We start from the raw sequence: 21,892 nt of genomic DNA, 5'->3' as shown, positions 1-21,892 counted from the left end.
TATCAGATCTGTTTGACAAATTTGTTCTCTACAAATCTAGGTTCATTATCTTTTCTGATACAGATGTTAAGATGACCTGTTTGTAATTTCTTCAGTTGCCTTTATTTCCCTTTTTATTGATGGCCACTATATTTGCTCTTTTCCGGTCTTTTAGAATCTCTCCTATATTCCATGACTTTTCATACAAACAGGCAGTCCCCGAGTTACGCGGATCCGATTTATGTCAGATCCGCAGATACGAACGGGGATTTTCTCACCCAGGACGACGGGAGCGGTGCACGCCCGGTCCCGCCGCCCCCGTCCTCCGGGATGAGAAAAGCTGCTCTGCTTCTCCCTGGTCTGCTGGGGGGGGAGGGAGAGGAGGAGCCAGATCAGCGCCGCGGTCCCGCCCGGGTCCTTCTCACTTTGCTCAGCTTCTCCCTGGTCTGCAGACCAGGGAGACGCTGAGCAAAGCCGTGGAGGACCCGGGCGGGATCGTGGCGCTGATCTGGAAGCAGACCTGGGAGACGCTGAGCAAAGCGGAGGAGGACCCGGGCAGGATCACGGCGCTTCCAGATCAGCGCCGCGATCCCGCCCGGGTCCTCCGCAGCTTTGCTCAGCGTCTCCCTGGTCTGCTGGGGGGGGACGCAGATAGTGCGGCCCCCCCCCAGCAGACTAGGGAGACGTGGAGCAAAGCCCCGGGCCTGTGGTAGAGCAGGTGGGGCGCTGCCGGTTGGTCACGCAGCACCGCTCCTTGGCGCTACTGGACCAACCCGGCAGCACCCCAGCTGCTCTGCCCCAGGAGTCCTGATTCAGCCGCTGCTGATCAGTTTCAGCAGCGGCTGAATCAGGACACCTGGGGCAAAGCAGCTGGGGTGCTGCTGAGTTGGTCCAGTAGCGCCAAGGAGCGGGGGCGCTACTGGACCAACCCAGCAGCAGCCCAGCTGCTCTGCCCCAGGCGTCCCCAAGTCAGCCGCTGCTGAAACTGATCAGCGGCTGACTACAGGAAGCCCCGGGCAGAGCAGCTCTGCCTCGGGCTTCCTGGAATCAGCCTCTGATCAGTTTCAGCAGCAGCTGACTTGGGGATGCCTGGGGTTCTTAAGTTGAATCTGTATGTAAGTTGGAACTGGCGTCCAGATTCAGCCGCTGTTGAAACTGATCGGTTTCAGCAGTGGCTGAATCTGGACGCCAGTTCCGACTTACATACAGATTCAACTTAAGAACAAACCTACAGTCCCTATCTTGTACCTAACCCGGGGACTGCCTGTAATAGCTAATGGCTCAGATACTTCCCCAGTCGGCACTCTGATTATTCTAGGTTGCATTTCACAAGTCCTGGTGACTTGAAGACATCTCACTTTTCTAAGTCATTTTTATACTTGTTCTTTTCCTATTTTAATTTATGAACCTATCCCATTTTCACTGACATTCACTATATTAGGTGTCCAGTCACCACCAAACTTCCTGGCGAAAACTGAAACAAAAGTCATTAAGCACCTTTGCTATTTCCACATTTTCTGTTATTGTTTTTTCCACTTCGTTGAGTAGCGGTCAGATGGTATCATTGGTCTTCCTCTTCTAATGCATTTATAGAATGTTTCCTTATTACCTTTTATGTTTTGCTAGTATGAGTTTGTTTTGTGCCTTGGCTTTTCTAATTTTACCCCTGTATACTTGTGTTATTTGTTTATTTCATCCTTTGTAATTTGACCTAGTTTGCACTTTTTGAAGACTCTTTTTTTTTATTTTTAGATCATTCAATATCTTGTAATTAAGCCAGGGTTGTCTCTTGCCATACTTCCTATCCTTCCTACACAGTGGAATAGTTTGTTCTTGTGCTCTTAATAATATCTCTTTGAGAAATTGCCAACTGTCTTAAATTGTTTTTTCTCTGAAATTAGCTTCCTATGGGATCTTACCTACCAACACTGTGAACATGCTCAAGCCTTCTAGAAATCCATTACCTTTATTTTGCTATTCTCTTTCCTACCATGTCATAGAATCATGTTGATCCTTAGAATCAACTAGTTATTTTGTAGAGGTTTTTTTCACTTTCACAGGTGGCAGGCAAGAATATTTCCATAGAGGTTGACACCAGGGAGTACTCATAGAACCAAGTGACTCTTTCATCACACACATCTCTCATGTGACTAAACACTGGAATGGAAAAATGGAAACTGAGGCTATTTCCAAAGTAGGGCTTTGCAAACAACAATGCTGCTTCCTAACTGATGGGTCGGCTTTTAGAATGAGCAATAAATTATCTCTGGACAAGAGAAAAGGCACAAGTTACATATTATGAATGATTTTTAAAGTTCTCTTAACTGAAAGGACAATTCAGCTTTACAGTTGTGTTAAAATGAGTATTAAAAAGTAATCTATGTTTTCTTCTTTTCATTTTCCAGGATTACGATTGAAAATATCCAAACTGAAAAAGGAAAGGTGTTTGTAAGTACCTACCTATATTCCACATATATTTCATAGGGAAAAGTTTTAACCGGTAATAAAGTGTAATTCCTACATGATGAGTTGAAGATTTGAGGATTGATCCTGCAGATTCACTTGGGTAGCAAGGTGGAAGTTAGTTATATACATATATAAAATTTGCAGGAGCTGTAACCTGAACTACAGTTCTCCATCATTCACATGAATAGCTGGTGATGCAGTCTCCCATGGTATTTCTAGTGTGCCCATCAAGGATGTTAATTCAAATATGAAGAAAAAAAAAGAAAAAGACAACCTTATTTTTTAAAGTAAGTTCACTTCTGTACATAATGAAGGAACTGCAAGTGGCAGAACTATGTTTTAAAATTTTGTGCCTTGCAATTTACCTTTTAATACTGCCTCCACTAAGCTGGGTCATACATAGTGATTTGTATAAAGAACTCCAGGCTGAAGGCGTATGCACTCCTCTGCTCTGCAAAATTTAGTTTTACTCTTTTTTTAAACAATATTGAATATGGCTTATTTCACACACAAACTAGAGAATGTTCATTTTAACCTATATAATAGACGTAAACATAATAAAATCCATGTACTACACTTACACAATTAAAACAGCTTGGTTCTAGGGCTCCCTCCAGATTACATAATTCAGTTAAATGCCAAATCCTATGGTAATTCAACATGTTTGTAAATGTTAATTCCCGATTTCAGGAGTGGAAAATGAAAGTTTCAAGAACTTGACTGCATTGTACATAGTATATGCCACATAAAAAGATAATTTATTTGATGTATTTTATAGTTTTCTTTCTGTTTTGGGGGCAAAAATTTATTTGGATTAAACGCACTAAAGAAGCAAAGTTACACTATTCTAGCTAGTAATCCGAATACTCCCTATGTGTAATGTGGTCAAGATATAAATTCTTAATTTTTAATACGCAACGATATTACTCTTAACAAATAATGTTCTGTATTCAGTTTCTTCATACTCTTCTAAAACAAATTCACACATGTACAATGTGTAGTTGTGTTAATTAGTTTTTCCACTGTTAATTTCAGCCACTACATTTTTCCTAGTTATGCCATTTTGGATAAATAATTCCTCTCCTTCCTTTGTAGTTACATCTTTGTATACTTTTTAAACAGCTATGAACCCTTCCCCACATTATCCAAATGTACTTTTTAGCATCTTTATTAGTCTTCCAGTTATATATTTGTACAGTGATAATTCCTACAGGTGTCATTTCTCATCTGGCACTTTTATGATAGTCACGTACATAGTGTATGTATATCACTATGATACATAAATAGTGTGTATCATTATGGTATTAAGGATCTTGGGAGATGAGGGCAGCTATCCATGCCCATTGTGCACCAATGCCCTATTGAATGGAATTATTACTTCCCTTTTCTGTGCTGTGAAATCTCTACTTGTATATTAATATTACATTGCCATGTTGTGCTGCCTTATTACATTGTGAATTCACGCTTAGTTTGCTGCCGACTTTCAGAATTACTGCTTTTCAGGTATTTGCCTTCTATTCCCTTTTGTGAATTTGTTACTTGATTTGTAATTCCCCAGATCATTCACTTGCATTTTTCCAAATTAAATTGTTTGGGTTTTATCTATAGGTCCCCGTGCATTTGTCTTATCCTCACTGTTGTTTGCAGCTCCTATAGAATTGTAGTGGTGTGTGCATAAAATGGTTAAACACAACCCTCTTTTACTTATAGTTGTCATTATCCTTTCATGTTGCCGTGTGTCAGGCATTTCCATTCTGTCACATGTTCCGTTTTCTCAGCTGAATTCTTATACATCCGTCTGAGCAGGTTTTCTATGTTTTGGCCACCTGCTGAGTAGTCATCTGCCTAATGTCTGTCTTGCATCTCCCTTTGCTGGATCAGGACCTGAAAAAGGAAGCCAGGAGGACTTAGCAGTGGCATTTGAAGGTGTAGGCAGGGTAGCATCACAGGATAAGCGATGCATTATCCTTAAATACCCACATCTGTGGCCCGCCCATCCTCCCTCCCAGCAGTTTGCATCGACTATTTGATTAGTCAATAAGGGTACCTCTGCCTTTGAAGTGTAGCAACAGCCCACGGCTATTGCTACACTTCAAAGACCAAAGCGCTGTGGGGAGCACAGAGCCAGTGGGGGACTGAAGCAGTCCCCCGCTGGCCCCATGCTCCCTGCAGTGTTTCAAAGCAGCAGTGCCTCATGGAGCCCAGGGTCAGTCCCCAGCTGACCCCAGGCTCCATGCAGCGCTGCCGCTTTGAAACGCCACAGGGAGCACGGGGCCACGCTCCACATGGCATTTCAAAGCATCAGCACTGCATGGAGCCCAGGTCAGCGAGGGAGTCCCCAGCTGACCTTGGGCTCCACACAGCGCTGCTGCTTTGAAGCGCCCTTTTCTCTTCCCCTCCCCCCCGCCTCTTTCTGATAGAAGCAGCAAGGGGCAGGGGGACAACTAGTGTGTTGACTATCCAATAAGCATTTGCTTATCAGATAGTCGACTAGTCAATTAGTCTTTCACATCCGTAGCTTAAATATCTTGAAAAATCATATTAAACACCTTCCTTTTTATTTCTTTTATGTACAGCTTTCAAAAAGATAGCTAGGTGAGTTTCAGATCCAGTTTAAATTTGTGATATTAACTGGTGATGCTGTTACTGACTTAATCCTGTATATCCTGACCTGTTTCTATATCCATGTAAAATGAAAAGTTTATTTTCTTGGGCGGTTTGGTCTCTTGAAGATTTGTAGTATCAATGCTATTTTGTTGTGATTTAATACATACCAAACCAAATGGTGTAATTATTGTTTGCTGGAATCATTCTACAAGTACCACATTGTAGATACAGTAGCCTTACATAGAGGATTTTGTTTACCCTGATACTTTTGAATAGCTGAGGTTTAATATTTCAGACTTGATAACTAGCCTGACAATAAGCTCCTTATGTTATACCCCGGTTCAGTGTTGGAGCTAATGATCTTGTAAATGCAGGGTCAGAGACTATTCATTACAAAGACTAGCTTCATAGCCAAATTGTCAGTCACTTTTATCAAGCAGTACCAAAATACCGAAAACTTTTTTCTGTTCCAGGTAACTAAATACTGAGTTTTAAAAGGAGATGGTTGAGTACCTTTATATATTCTTTTAAATATTTTTTATGTAAAACAGAATTCAAGTCTATAGTTTGATAATTTAAAGGTAACCTATAAAGGACTTTTAAATATTGGATATGTTCCTTTTTTGCATGTTTATGAATTTGATAGATTAGAAGAGACCATCATGATCATCTAGTCTGACTTCCTGTACACTGCAGGCCTTGAACCTCACCCACCCACTCCTGTAATAGGCCCACAACCTCTGGCTGAGTTACTGAAGTCCTCAAATGATTGGAAGATTTCAAGTTACAGAGAATCTACTGTTTATACTAGTTGAAACCTCCAAGTGACCCATTTCCCATGCTGCAGAGGAAGATGAAAAACCCAAGGGTTTCTGCCAGTCTGAACCACAGGAAAATATGGTGATCAAGTGGACTCTGAGCATGTATACAAGACCCACCAGCCAGAATTCTCTGTAGTAATTTAGAGCCCTCATCAGCTAATGTTCCATTACCAGCCTTTGGAGATATTTGTGTCTAGCAGTGGAAAACTGCTACATGCTAATGTAGGCAGTCTCATCATACCAGCACCATCATAAACTCATCAAACTCAATCTTGAAGCCATTTAGGACTTTTGCCCCCATTATTCCCCTGGGGAGACCGTTCCAGAACTCCATTCCTCTGAAGAGTCATCTTCATCTAATTTGAAGCCTAAACTTGGTGATGGCTAATTTATATCCATTTGTTCTTGTGCCTACATTGGCATTTAATTTACATTATCCCCATCCCTGATATTTGTCTCTCTCATGTGTTTATAGAAAGCAGTTGTGCTTCCCTTCCATCTTCTTTTGGTTAAGCTAAACAAGCCAGATTCCTGAATTCCATGGTCTTGTACTTGGTACTATTAAATTTCATCTCATTTTTAGTACTCCAGATTTTAAAGTCATCCAGGTCTTCTTTTATGATACTCTGTATTGGCAATACCTCCTAACTATGTGTCATCTGCAAATTGTATTAGCATACTCCAATTTTTTTGCCAAGGCCAGTAATATAAATGTTAAATAATATTGGTCCCAAGACTGATCCGTGAAGAACTCCACTTGTAGCCTCCCTCCAGCCTGACAGTTCACCTTTCCACATGAGCTCTGGTAATCTGCCCTTTAACCAATTCCTTATCCACCAGAAAAATCTGGGTAGTACACTGAAGAAGCAAATTCCTTTCACATTTGTGAACATCAATCCCTACCAGTCCATCAAAATCAAGTTGTAAAATGAAATTGGAAACATGTAACAGGACAGCATCAACTTGAAAATTGTACTTGTTTAAAAAACCTCCAGAACACTGTATTGAATAATTACAGGTAACCCTCAAGATAGCAGAAAAAGTTAGCACAAATATTTATTTTATTTACGTTGTGCATTTGGCAGCAGCTTATTTTTATTCGGATGTATTATTTCCTTCCATAGTCAATCTCTGCTTTCCTTGAATAAACTCTTCTAGCCATTATTTAGAATATAAAGAAGTGTTAGGGGAGGATTGTTTTTGTTTTAAAATTAGCTAAAATGTTTTCAAATGTTACTGAGCACATAGATTTGATTGTGTTTAATACTTTCAAAATGTGTTCTCAGGCTGTGGTCAATACTAAGCTCTACTCTAGAATCCATGAGAAGGGTAGCCTCTCCCACCCAAACATGTTGTGTTGCAGGGTGGGAGGATGCAACATCCATCATAGAGGGGACAGGGTGGCAGGAGAAACCAAAGGATCATTGAGAATTTAATATCTCACCTGGTACTTTGATTTTATAATGTTCTAATCCTTGGTGCCATAAGACTTCCCTCTAAATACTGCCTGTTAAAAGGATTTAAAAGAGAGAACAAGCTCAATAAGTGTACACAGGCTACCACTCCAGTGAAAAAGGGGTAGGTTCATAAGCTAAAATAGGAAAAGAACAAGTATAAAAATTACTTAGAAAAGTTAGATATCTTTAAGTCATCATGGCCTGATGAAGTGCATCCTAGAATACTCAAGGAACTGACTGAGGAGGTATCTGAACCCATTAGCCATCATCTTTGAAAAGTCATGGACGATGGGAAAGATTCTAAAAGACTGGAAAAAGGTAATATAATGCCCATCTCTAAAAAAGGGAAATAAGGATAATACAGAAAACTACAGACTAGTCATCTTAACTTTTGTGCCTGGAAAGATAATGGAGCAAAATTAAGGAATCCATCTGCAAACATCCAGAAGATAATAAGGTGATAAGTAACAGTCAGCGTGGATTTGTCAAAAACAACCTGATCACTTTTCTTTGATAGTGTAGCAAGCTTTGTGGACAAAGGGGAAGCAGTAGATGTGATATACCTAGACTTTAGTAAAGCATTTGATACAGTCTTCCATGACCGCCTTATCAGCAAATTAGGAAAACACATCCTAGGTGGAGCTACATTAAGGTGGGTGTATAAGGGTATGTCTACACTACAAAGTTAGTTCGAACTAACGGATGTTAGTTCGAACTAACTTTCATAGGCACTACACTAGCGCTCCGTTAGTTTGAATTTAATTCGAACTAACGGAGCGCTTAGTTCGAACTAGGTAATCCTCATTCCACGAGGATTAAGCCTAGTTCAAACTAGCTAGCTCGAATTAAGGGGTGTGTAGCCCCTTAATTCGAACTAGTGGGAGGCTAGCCCTCCCCAGGTTTCCCTGGTGGCCACTCTGGCCAACACCAGGGAAACTCGTCTGCCCCCCTCCCGGCCCCGGACCCCTTAAAGGAGCATGGGCTGGCTACGGTGCCCGTGCCAGGTGCAAGCCTGCCAGCACCCAGCCAGCAGACCCTGCACCTGGCACGGATCGAGCCACCCACCCGATGCCCCCCAGCCCTCCCCCTCTTCCCGGGACCAGGCTGGTGGCGCCCGGGAGCTTGCCCAGAACCGCAAGAGGCAGGCACCCCCTGGGCTAGTGCGGACATCGTGGACCTTGTCCACGACCTCCGCGCTAGGCACAGGAAAGTGGCCGGCTAGGGCAGGAGAGCTGCCAGCCTGGCCACCCAGGATCAGGTGCACAAGAGAATCAAGGGGGTCCACTGAGACCCCCAACCCTGAGCCCTGAGCTTACAATGGCCGTCCTGGGTCAGACCAAAGGTCCATCTAGCCCAGTAGCCTGTCTGCCGACAGCGGCCAACCCTAGGAATCCTGGAGGGGATGGACCGAAGACAGTGACCAAGCCATTTGTCTCGTGCCATCCCTCTCCAGCATTCCACAAACCTTGGGCAGGGACACCACTCCTACCCCCTGGCTAATAGTACTCCATGGACCCAACCTCCATGACTTGATCTCACTTCCCTTTAAACTCTGTTCTAGGTCTAGCCTTCACAGCCTCCTGCAGCAAGGAGTTCCACAGGTTGACTCTTTGCTTTGTGAAGAACAACTTTCTCTTACTAGTTTGAAGCCTGCTACCCATTCCTTTCCTTTGGTGTCCTCTAGTCCTTCTTTATGGGAACTCATGAAGAACTTTTCTGTATGCACCGTCTCCACCTAACTCCTGCTTTTAGAGACCTCTATCCTGTCCCCCTTCCGTATCCTCTTTTCTAAGCTGAAAAGTCCCAGTCTCTTTAGCCTCTCTTCATATGGGACCTGTTCCCAACCCCTGATTATTGTAGTTGCCTTCCTCTCTCCCACCTCCTTTTCCCAGTCTCCCCCAGTTTTGTTCAATAAAGACAGATTCCATTTTTGAACACAATTGTCCTTTATTTTGTACATCATGAAGAGGGGCTAGGGAAGGGTAAGTGGAAGGAGGTGAGGGAGGAATGGGGTACGCGCCCCCGATGGGGAGGACTGGGCTGGCTCTGCGGGCTTCTGGGGGTGGAAGCCCCCCAATTGCCCCCTCTCCCCAGATGGCAGCCTGCGGCAAGTGCAGCCGGTCTGATGGCCGAGTGTTGTGATGTGCCCAGTGTGGGTACTCCGGGCAATCCAAGCCAGGACTGCTTTGCAAGCGGGGCACCCCTGAGAATTGTCTGTCCGGGGTGGGGGTCGGGACCCTTTAAGCACAGCCCTCGGCTAGCCTGAGACAGCATCTCCACGCTCTAAGTCCTCCTCTGATGCCCTGCCGGCACTGCTTCCGGCCATCCTTAACCCCGGTTCAGGGTCCACTTAATGTGGACGCGCTAGTTCGAATTAGCAAAACGCTAATTCGAACTAGTTTTTAGTTCTAGATGCGTTAGTTCAAATTAGCGCTGTAGTGTAGACATACCCTAACTGATTGGATAACTGTTTTCAGAGAATAGTTATAGCTCAGTCATTCTAGAAGGGCATACCAAGTAGGATTCTGCAGTGATCAGCAGGGATGTGACTGACTAGTTGACTATCTGATAAGCAAATACTTACTGGATAGTGAACATACTAGTCGACTAGTTGCTTCCCCTTTCCCCCATTGCTGCCTCTATCAGAAAGAGGCAGGGTGGGAGAAGAAGAGGGGGTGCTTCAAATCAGCAGTGCCACGTGGAGCGCAGGAACAGACCCTTGGCTTCACGTGGTACTGCCACTTTGAAACACCGCATGCAGCCTAGGGCCAACTGGGGAATGGACTCCCAGCTGGCCCTGGGCTGCACATGGCATTTCGAAGCGGCAGTGGTGCGTGGAGCTCGGGGGGGGGTCAGCTGGGGACTCCTCCACTGACCCTGGGCTCCGTGCGGCACTGCTGCTTTGAAACGCTGAGTAGAGCCTCAGGCTCCCCACAGCATTTCAAAGCAACAGTGCCGCTTGGAGCCCCAGGTCAGCTGGGTATTCTGAATCCCCAGTTGACCCCGGGCTCCATGCAGCGCTGCAGCTTTGAATTGCTGCAGGGAACACTGGGCTAGTGGGGGACTGCTTGAGTTGCCTGCTGACCCCGTGCTCCCCGCAGCACTTTAACCTTTGAAGTGTAGCAACGGCCCTGGGGAGTCCCCAGCTGATCCCGGGCTCCATGCATTGCTACCACTTTGGAATGCCCTGGGGAGCCTGACTCTGGGCTCCACACAGTGTTTCAGTCCTCAGCACCACATGGAGCCTGGGGTCAGCTGCTGCTTTGAAAAGTCGTGTGCAGCCTTGAGACACCCCAGCTGGCCCCAGGCTGCACGCAGCTTTGCAATGCCCCATGGAGCCCGGGGTCTGGCCTCAGGCTTCAAGTGGTGCTGCCTCTTTGAAGTATCTCCTCTTCTTTCCCCTCCTTGCTGCCTCTATAATATAGAGCAGTGATCCCCAACCTTTCATGGCTACCGGGCACCCAGGGGCGGGGCCGCTCACGCGCCATGATTCCAGGGGTGGGACCACCCATGTGCCGCACGCCCGGGGATGCGGGCCACCCACACGCCCTGAGCCCAGGGCCGGCACCGCACATGTGCAGTGTGCCCACGGCAGGGGTCACCCACGCGCCCGGGGCCAGCAGCACACATGTGCTGTGCGCCGGGGACGGGGCCAGCCCAGATGTTTCGACGGGTGCACATAAATGCCCCGGCGGGCACCACGGAACTCGCGGGCACAACGGAACCCGCGGGCGCCACGTTGGGGACCACTGATATAGAGGCAGCAAGGGTGAGAAAGTGACTGTCCCGTCAACTATCCAATAAGCATTTGATTGTCGACTAGTCCTTCACATTCCTACCCTGATTGTGCCTCACCTGGAGTCTTATGTCCAGTTCTGGACACCAAGTTTCAGGAAAGATATGGAGAAATTGGAGAGGGTCCAGCGAAGAGCAACTAAAACGATTAAAAGGTGTAGAAAACATGACTTAGAGGGGATGCAATAGCAGCTTTCAAGTACCTAAAAGGGTAAGATTATTCTCCTTATCCTCTGATGATAGGACAAGAAGCAATGGGCTTAAATTACAACAGGGAAAATTTAGGTTAGACATTAGGAAAAACTTCTGAACTTTCGGGGTACTTAAAAGCACTGGAATAAATTGCCTAGGGAGGTTGTGGGATCTCCATTATTGGGCAGGTTACACAGACAACTGTCAGGGATGATCTAGAGTTGGTGCTTGGTCCTGCCGTGAGTGCAGAGGATTGGACTTGATCTCTCGAGGTCCTTTCCAGTTCTAGTGTTCTTTGATTCTATTCAAGAATGGGTAACTGTTATTATTTTATATCTGAGAATTCAGTAGCTTTCATATTAGAGTCAGCTGTTCATCTTTTAATGAATAAGATAAAATAGTAAAAAAATTAATTTGTTTATATATGGAAATTGAATGTTTTGTTCTGTTTACAAAGTGCTTCAGTCAGCACTTCCCACCCTATGCTCCTTTACAGTGCTGAGATCATTCTGTTCCATGATCCTCACAGCAAAGAAAGAAGATAAATTTGTTTTCTATTATTCTTAAACTAAAATATATTTCTACACTACTGTTTTTATATGAGTCACCCAAATATTGACATATTTTGGAAGAATGAGGGAAGGACAATTGTGAATTGTGACATACCACACTTACTCTTCATCTCCATCTACCCCACCATCTGTTTGAAAAGTTATTGTAGAAAAGATTTGCAATGAATGGAAGCTGTTGTATTTTTTATTTGAGGTCACTAAGGCAAATTACATCTTTTTCATAATAGTAAGCAGTTGCTGGCTGATATTTGTATCTCAACAGTGATATTTGTTTCACAGGTTAATGTTTATGGACTCTGTAGTTTTAAAACACTCCACGTTTAGAAAAAAGGATTGAACTCTAGATTTTTCCAAGTATATAGCATAAATTATAATTTTCCATATTTGTAACCCCCGTGTATTTTAGTTCTGGAGCTTGATGTGGAAGTTCACTTTGTTCTGTACTATGAAGAAAATATAAAGTTTGTCTGTAGTTAAACTTATTATTTAAAATATGCTGATGTGCATGGTTTTATTTTTTTTTAAATATTTGCAAGGTTGCCTTTTACCTTTACATCCTTCATGAGGTACTTGCCTTTGTTTTTAAAATAATCTTAATACAGGACTTTGGAGAAGAGGAGGAGACTTGGGTTGGTTTCCCCCAACCCTTCATTCTGATCTTCTGAGGGGTACAGAAGGAAAGCTTATCACCTAAGGCCCTTAGTGGGGACAGTATCTCCTGAAGACAGTTGGAGGTGTTCCTGGGGAATCAACCCCCAAGTTGCATCCCTATAAGGCTTGTCAAAGCCTTTAAAAGCTTAATGAGGTTTACCAGGGTCCCTAGGAGGATTTGTGAAGAGGCTTAGGAACAGCTCAGTACTGCAGGGAAAATAAAGGGAGAAGCGCTAGCACATCTCTTGACTTCTGCAGCAGGTGAACTTTCTGTTTCATTGTAGCGGGATGACTCCTGACATACCACAGGAAGCATTCCAGGTAGAGAACGTAGAAAAGTGTTAGAGCCTCTGCTCCCAAGACGCCTTACTGAGGAAAACCTTAACTTTTGTCATTTAATCTTAGTTAACTACATTTTCAGGGGAATATCTAAATGTAATTTTGTTTCTCCTTCGAGTGGTCCCCATGGGTGCTCCACTCTGGGTGCTGGTGCGTCCTCGCGCCGGCGACCAGAGACTTTTTCTAGCTGTTTCTGCCGCGGCGCGCAGGCGCCGTGGCGCCCTCTAGTGTTGTTTGAACTGAAGGGCGCCTGCGCGCGCGCGCGGCTCCTCAGTTCCTTCTCTACCGTCCTCGGCAGCAGACGGAGCCCTCTCTCTCTGCCAATTCTGTCAGAAAAAAACAGTTGAATTTGTCGTTTCTACCCCCTAGTTACCTCATCATTCAAGTTCTTAAACCCCCCCCCCCCCAACCAGTTTAAAAAAAAAAATTTTTTTTCTTTCTGTTGCGGTTCGCCGCTTGTTCCCCAGCCCTTCATGCCTGGCTCGCCGGGCTTCAAACGCTGCGAATCATGTCGGGACGCCATGCTGGCGTCCGACGGACACTCTGCGTGTATTAAGTGTCTGGGGGAGGCACACCAGACGCAAAAGTGCCAGCGCTGCTCTAAGCTAACAGCCAGAGCGCGCCGTGACAGAGCCAATGGACTGACGACTCTCTTGTACGAGAAGTCGCTCCGTCCCTCCTCAGAGGATTCGCCTCAGTCGACTAAGGGTACGGAAAAAGATCAGCCCCCTACCCATTCTTCCTCTGCGGCATCGAAAACAGCACTCCCTCCGGCCTCAGCTATGCCCTCAGGATCGCCGGTGAGCACTGTGGACACGCCGGGAACCTCCGGTGCGCCGCGGTCTAAAACGCAGGCACCGCACAAGAGAGCTCATTCTGAGCCGAAACAAAAAGCAGCGGCACCGACCGCTTCGGCACCTAAGCCGTCATCGGCACCGACGGCGCCGTCTATGGAGCGCTCGGTACCGCAACAACACCTAACGGCACCGGGCTCTGCACCGAAGAAATCCCGCACCGAAAACCTATCTAGTAAAACTTTGGTGCCGAGATGTACGTCGGCACCGTCATCGCTGCCGAAACCGCACCGCTCGGCACCCTCTCAAAGCCGAAGCCGGTACCGATCCCCGGTGCGGAGTCACACCTCTTCGGCACCGCCATCCCTGGCTTCCTCCATCCACTCTGCCAGATCGCACCATTCCTCAGCTAGTGGCATCGGAACCGAACCCAGAAGCAGGTTCTCGTCACAACATTCTAGCCCGACTCACAGACCTCCATCCTGGCAAATGCCTGCGGTTCAATACGCATACCCTCCCCCTCCGCAGCCATGGTATCCACACCAATATGCCTATCCACCACCGCCATTTGCCACCCAATGGCAACCGTGGAGCCCACATCCAAAGAGGTCTCACCATCGACCCTCTTCTACCGTTTCTAGGCCACCTCCATCCTCTCCCCCTGCTACCACATCAGCTACAGAGCCAAACTCTCCTGCTCCTTCGGATGGCCATGATTCACTCTCTGATGGCGAGACCAGATCTCCGATACACAACTTTTCCTCCTCCCCAGACGAAGTGGTCACCACCGAAGCCCCGCCGTCGGGAGACGATACTAAAAAGTTCCAAGAACTGTTTAAAAGAGTGGCACTAGCTCAGGAAAAAGATCTTCAGGAGGTGCAGGTCAAGCAATATCGACTTCTCCGCTCACTTCAACCTCCAACCGCTACTAGAATTGCCATCCCTATGGATGAGGCTATTATGGACCCAGCTAACAACATCTGGCAGACCCCAGCGTCCATTACACCAACAAATAAGAGAGCAGACCGCAAATACTTCATCGCTCCCAAGGATATGGACTTTCTTTTCACCCATCCACCCCCTAACTCCCTAGTAGTGGATTCGGTCCGACACAAGGGTAAACAACCTAATTTAAGATCAACCCCACAGGATAGGGACCACAAAAGGGTGGACATTATGGGCCGAAAGGTCTATTCTTCATCCACACTGCTCCTTAGGGCGGCCAATTACACCGCTATGCTGGCAGACTATGATAATGCCAATTACTCAAAGCTCCAGGACCTCCTCCAACATCTCCCGGAGCATAAACGACCAACCTTGCGTAGTATTATGCAGGAAGGCCTCGCCATTTCACGCACAGCTTTGCAGTCCGCTATGGACGTGGCAGACACTGCGGCTTGAATTACAGCCTCGGCGATAGTCCTACGCCGAATGTCATGGCTACAAGCCTCCGGCGTCCCTAAGGACCTTCAGCAAAAGGTTGAGGATTTACCCTTCGATCGCACCAACCTATTTGCATCCAAGACCGATGAGGTGCTACATTCCATGAAAGACTCCCGTACAACCCTTAGAACTCTAGGAATGTACACTCCCCCTTTTAGAAGGAATAGATATCAGCCTTACCAACGACTCAGAGAACCATTCCGCCAACAGCCCAAATATGATTTCCGTAAACAAAGACCACATCGTCGTAGACCGCAACGTCAACAACAGCACCATGCCACACCTCATCCCCCTGCCGGCAAGCAGCAGGTTTGAAGGCCTGGTCGAGAGCCAGGAAGCCAATCCGCCGACCCTCCCAACTTCTACCCTACAATTCCACTACCCCCTCCGAGCTTTTTTCCACCAATGGTCCCTCATTACCTCGGACAAGTGGGTTTTGAATTTAGTCCAGTCTGGCTACGTCATCCCCTTTACCTCTACCCCGCCCAACCACCCTCCTACCCTATCCCTTTTCAGGGACCCCTCTCACGAAACCGTACTCCTGCAAGAAGTTTCACGCCTCATTCAACTGGGCGCAGTAGAACACGTACCAACACAATTCCGAGGCCGGGGATTCTACTCGACGTACTTCCTAACCCAGAAGAAGACAGGAGGTTGGCACCCCATTTTAGATCTCAGGCGCCTCAACAAATACATTTCATACCACCGTTTCAAGATGGTTACCCTTTCAACTATCATTCCTGCACTCGACCAACACGATTGGCTTTCGGCTCTCGACCTTCAAGATGCGTACTTCCATATTACAATTCACCCTGCTCACAGACGCTTCCTACGATTTATAGTGGGTACCCAACACTACCAATACAGAGTGCTCCCGTTTGGTCTTTCTACGGCCCCCAGAGTATTCTCCAAAACTCTATCAGTCGTAATGGCCTTTCTCCGATGCCAAGGCATCATAATATTTCCATACGTGGACGATTGCCTCATAAAAGCTGCGTCTTTCCACGAAGCGAAGGCCATGACAAACACCACAGTAGCCCTCCTACTCAGTCTCAGGTTTCACGTAAATTACGCAAAATCCACTTTGCGTCCAACACAGAAACTGGAATTTATAGGCGCCCTCCTCGATACGATCACAGCAAGGGCCTCTCTTCCCGATCACAGGTTCGCGACAATATGCGACCTTGTCCGAGCAACACAAGCGGCACCTACTGTCACGGTCCACCACTGCCTCAAAATCCTCGGGCACATGGCCTCTACGACTTACGTCGTCAATCTCGCCAGACTCCACATGAGGCCCCTTCAGTCCTGGCTCGCTACGGTATATAGACCCTTCAGGGACCAAATGAGCAATCATGTTGCGATCCCACCACGCATTATCAATTCCATGCTTTGGTGGACAATCCCTCGAAACATGCTACACGGCGTCCCCTTTCAACGTCCAGCGTCCACTCTCACGCTTATAACAGACGGTTTGCTCATGGGATGGGGAGCCCACTTGGGAACCATCACAGCCCAAGGCAAATGGTCATTTGTAGAGCAAACACTCCACATCAACCTCCTCGAGTTACGGGCAGTCAGATATGCATGCCAGTACTTCATTCAGCACATAGCTCACAAGACCATCACCATTATGACGGACAATACCACATGCATGTATTACATCAACCATCAGGGTGGCGCCCACTCCCCTTCTCTATGCTCGGAAGCCACCAAATTTTGGACCTGGTGCCTCTCACATGGGGTCACCCCTTCTGCAGTATACCTTCCCGGAATACTCAACGTCACAGCAGACACCTTAAGTCGCCCATTCATGGACCAGCACGAGTGGGAGATCGACAGACGCGCCCTCACCCCGATCTTCCTTCACTGGGGCCAACCAGAAGTGGACCTTTTCGCCACAAAGAACAATCGGAAGTGCCACCTCTACTGCTCCAGGGGAGCCCTGGGCAGGAATTCCCTCGGAGATGCCCTTTCCATCGCATGGAACGCCTCTCTCCTCTACGCCTTTCCCCCCCTTCCACTCCTACACAGAGTCCTGGACAAGATCAGATCGAGCCAGGCACGGGTGATTTTGGTGGCACCTGCTTGGCCCAGACGAACATGGTATCCTTACCTCCTCAAGATGATGATAGCAGAACCGTATCCCTTCCCTCCACGTTGCGACCTCCTCTCACAAGACCACGGGCGAACCCTTCACCCGGACATCCCCAAGCTGAAGCTCCACGCTTGGCTCCTTCATGGCTCCATGATGCCAAAACGGCCTGTTCAGAGCAAGTGAGACACATACTAATTAATAGTCGCAGACGCTCCACCAGGAAAACCTACCGCTACAAGTGGACGCGTTTCTCCCAATGGTATGCTCAGACCCATGCAGGCCCGCCGCACCTTGCTCCAATACATAACTTATTGGACTACTTACTCTCTCTAAAACACTCCAGCCTAGCACTTAGTACTATCAAGGTCCATGCCGCGGCCATAGCGGCTTTCCACCGTTACCCTCAAAGCTCTTCTTTTCTCGCTGACCCGCTGACCAAGCGCTTCTTCAAAGGCCTGCAGAACACTTTCCCTCCGGTTCGACCACCAGTCCCCATTTGGGACCTGAACCACGTCCTCAAGAGCCTCACAAAACCCCCGTTCGAGCCAATAGCAACCTGCTCTTTGTCTCATCTGTCGATGAAAGTGGCTTTCCTGGTCGCCATTACCTCCAGTAGGAGGGTGAGTGAACTTGCAGCTCTAATGGCTGACCCCCCATACACTGTATTTCTACAGGACAGGGTGGTACTCAGACCCCACCCTAAGTTCCTACCTAAAGTACCCTCTCCCTTCCACGTGAATGAACCCATACACTTACCTGCCTTGTTTCCTAAACCGCACACGGAACCGATCCACGCCGTGTGGCACACTCTCGACGTCCGACGAGCATTGGCGTTTTACATAGATCGTACGAGACCATGGCGGGCCTCGCCTAGACTCTTCATCTCATATGCTGATAGATCCAAGGGACAAGCAGTCTCATCTCAAAGAATCTCTAAATGGATTACATCCTGCATTAAGACCTCTTATACCTCACATAACAAAGACTTACCTGGACTTATCACAGCTCATTCCACTAGAGCAGTAGCTTCCACGACCGCTTTTCTCCGTAATGTGCCATTACAGGACATTTGCAACGCTGCTACCTGGTCATCTGACCATTCGTTTGCACAACACTACGCTCTCTCCACCTCGATAGCATCTTCTATGGCGGTTGGACAAGCGGTGCTGTCTACGGTTACTACCACACGGCTCCAAACCCACCTCCGCGAGCCGACAACTGCTGTGTAGTCACCCAGAGTGGAGCACCCACGGGGACCACTCGAAGGAGAAGAAAGAGTTACTCACCTTGTGCAGTAACGGTTGTTCTTCGAGATGTGTCCCCGTGGGTGCTCCACTACCCTCCTTCCCCTGCTTGGAGCCTGATACTCTGGCGGGTAGAGAAGGAACGGAGGAGCCGCGCGCGCAGGCGCCCTTCAGTTCAAACAACACTAGAGGGCGCCACGGCGCCTGCGCGCCGCGGCAGAAACAGCTAGAAAAAGTCTCCGGTCGCCGGCGCGAGGACGCACCAGCACCCAGAGTGGAGCACCCACGGGGACACATCTCGAAGAACAACCGTTACTGCACAAGGTGAGTAACTCTTTCTTCTTTTGATTGTTTCAGATTTTTTGCTATGAAGATGCAAAAAAATTACTTTTAGAACAGGTCTGGTTTTGGGATGTCATAATTTTGGGTGACTTTGTCAGATTTATTTGGGATTTTGTAAAAAAAAAAATGTGCTTTGGCCTCAGGTCTAACGTACCGCTTTAATGACATAGATCTTTTTGTGTGTGTGTTTGAATGGGGGAATTGTCCAAAATCATACATCAATGCAAATTGAATTGCATCATGAATTGTGGAGCACCAACTACCGGTATTTCTGCATAACTCAGAACATTACTTAAGTTACTAGGCATTCACAATAAACATGTGCAAGTGTTTCATTTATTGTCTTCAGCTTAATGTTTTTGCTGAATGATTTTACTGCTCAGACAGAAGAAACACTACAGAGAACAAAATCATTATAATCATAAACAGAATTCTCTATTGAAACATAATACCTTTTAGTGACAACTAAAGAGTTTATCTACTTCTAAAAGCATTTACCTTTTCTCCTTTATTTTAGAGATGCAGAAAGGCTTGAAGAGTTTTATACCAAAAATCAACAGCTGAGAGAGCAACAGAAAGGACTTCATGACACTATCAAAGTTTTAGAAGACAGGTGAGTGAGATTTTGGTGTGGCTTTATTTTGCTGGGGGGTGTGTGGAGAAGAGAGCTGAACCAAACTTTTTCTTTGTACACTCAAAACACGATAGTTAAAGAGTTAGTGCAAATCCTCTTGCATACCTGTATTAGTTCCCAGGTTCCATGGTGCTTGGTGCAATATAGGTAAACTAGGGTACGTCTAGACTACAGGGTTTTGTCGACGGAAGTTTTGTCGACACATACTGTCGACAAAACTTCTGTCGACATAGAGCGTCTAGACACATTCAGTTCTGTCGACAAAGCAAGCTGCTTTGTCGACAAAACCCTGTAGTCTAGACGCAACCCTACAGGCAATAACACCTTCTGTCAACAGAACTCTGTCGACAGAAGGTGTTATGCCTCGTAAAATGAGGTTTACCAGCGTCGACAAAACTGCTGAGAACTCAGCGGTAGTGTAGATGCAGGTATAGTTTTGTCGACAAAAGTCCACTTTTGTCAACAAAACTCAGTAGTCTAGACACACCCCTAGAGGATTTATCTGGCATTGCTCAGGTCCTCGATTGAAATAATGTTTGTTTTGCTTCATTTGAATCATTTCTCTGGGGTGGGGTCAGGGATAAGGGGGTTCAGTATTATACTACCCCGGGCAGGGAGGATAACCCCAGCCATCTGTCAGCGCAGCAGCTTGAGGCCAGGTGAGAAACACCTGTCCGTGGTTACTACAGAGGACTGGGGGACAGACACACAGACTCTCTCAAATATGTAGTAGATGACTGTCCCTTTAAATCAGCTTCTGTACCTAATGACTGGAAGATAGCTAACGTGATGCCAATATTTAAAAAGGGCTCTAGAGGTGATCCTGGCAATTATAGACCAGTAAGTCTAACATCAGTACTGGGCAAATTAGTTGAAAATATAGTAAAGAATAAAATTGTCAGACACATAGATGAACATAATTTGTTGGGGGAAAGGCAGCATAGTTTCTATAAAGGGAAAATCATGCCTTACTAATCTATTAGGGCTCGTCTACATTGGCCCCTTTTCCGGAAGGGGCATGGTAATTTTTGAAATCGCAATAGGGAAATGCGCGGGGGATTTAAATATCCCCCGCGGCATTTAAATAAAAATGTCCGCCGCTTTTTTCCGGCTTTTAGAAAAGCCGGAAAAGAGCGTCTACACTGGCCCCGATCCTCCGGGAAAAAGCCCTTTTCCGGAGGATCTTATTCCTACTTCAAAGGATCTTATTCCTACTTCCTACTTTGAAGTAGGAATAAGATCCTCCGGAAAAGGGCTTTTTCCCGGAGGATCGGGGCCAGTGTAGATGCTCTTTTCCGGCTTTTCTAAAAGCCGGAAAAAAGCAGCGGATATTTTTATTTAAATGCCGCGGGGGATATTTAAATCCCCCGCGCATTTCCCTATTGCGATTTCAAAAATTACCATGCCCCTTCCGGAAAAGGGGCCAATGTAGACGTAGCCTTAGAGTTCTTTGAGGGGGTCAACAAACATGTGGACAAGGGAGATTCAGTAGATATAGTGTACTTAGATTTCCAGCAAGCCTTTGACAAGGTCCCTCACCAAAGACTCTTAACCAAAGTTATTCATGGGATAAGAGAGAAGGTCCTTTCATGGATTGAGAATTGGTTAAAAGACAGGAAATTGAGGGTAGGAATAAATGGTAAGTTTTCTGAGTGGAGAGAGGTAACTAGTGGGGTCCCCCAAGGGTCTGTCCTGGGACAATGAAATAAATTAGAAAGCATTTATTAGATTATATTTTAAAATTCTAGTGATAACTGATTAGGCATCTTTCCAATAGATAATGATTTTCAGCATTCTCGGTAACAAGTTTGTCTGTTCCATGAAATTTTACATCCTTTGTTTCTGAGGTCAGACTCCTTTTAAGCTCATTCGCTTTGGCTCTTTCCCAATCTTTTCTAATACTCAGTTGTTCTCTGATCACTGCTTGCTCCATTCTGTTTTTCTCTTTCTTAAATTAGGTGACATATGCCTTATTGTTCCTGTTTTTATTTAATCTATTAATAGTGAATAAAACAACTATGTATAAAATTATATCAAGTCTCCTATTCATCTTTAAAAGTGTCTAGGACTAGTCTAACATTATATTTTGTGTACAAAATAAAAATTACTACCAAAACACTTTTAAAATGCATTGAAAGCAGAAGTCCGTAATATATTGGAACTACTAAGTCAAAATCTATAGCTAAGTGAAAGCCTGGTAATTTGCTTTATATCTTGAAATTCTTTGTGAAGGGAAATTGAAGAGTGTAAAGTACTGAACTTTTGACCCTGGTGGACAAAGATATACAGATAGATGAATTTGCTTGGTTACTGAGCCGACAAACAGAATACTGTTCTGAAAAATGAAGAGTATTTAAGACTGATTCAAGGAAAGCAACTTTATTACAAACAGCAATTTTATTTCTCAGAATACCATGTGTTTAATGTGGTTATGATCGGAAGAGTGACTGTAAAAAGG

The 21,892-nt window shown here is 46.0% G+C and overlaps 1 protein-coding gene across 7 annotated transcripts in view; it reads left to right on the top strand.

The window, feature by feature from the left end:
* The window catches only part of RBBP8 (RB binding protein 8, endonuclease), a 114,612-nt gene that overhangs the window by 28,110 nt on the left and 64,610 nt on the right, over window positions 1–21,892 (top strand). For 6 of the 7 annotated variants that reach the window (XM_075920885.1, XM_075920886.1, XM_075920887.1 and 3 more), the window contains 2 exons: window positions 2,385–2,427; window positions 19,318–19,413. In XM_075920885.1, coding sequence (XP_075777000.1) covers window positions 2,385–2,427; window positions 19,318–19,413 — 139 coding nt within the window. The remainder of the gene's footprint in view (window positions 1–2,384; window positions 2,428–19,317; window positions 19,414–21,892) is intronic. The other variant, XM_075920889.1, reaches the window with a different exon arrangement.

Source organism: Pelodiscus sinensis, chromosome 2 (assembly GCF_049634645.1).
Source record: "Pelodiscus sinensis isolate JC-2024 chromosome 2, ASM4963464v1, whole genome shotgun sequence".
Lineage (NCBI taxonomy): Eukaryota > Metazoa > Chordata > Testudines > Trionychidae > Pelodiscus > Pelodiscus sinensis.
The sequence above is the reverse complement of the archived record's forward strand: the minus strand, read 5'-3'. Positions and strand labels throughout refer to the sequence as shown.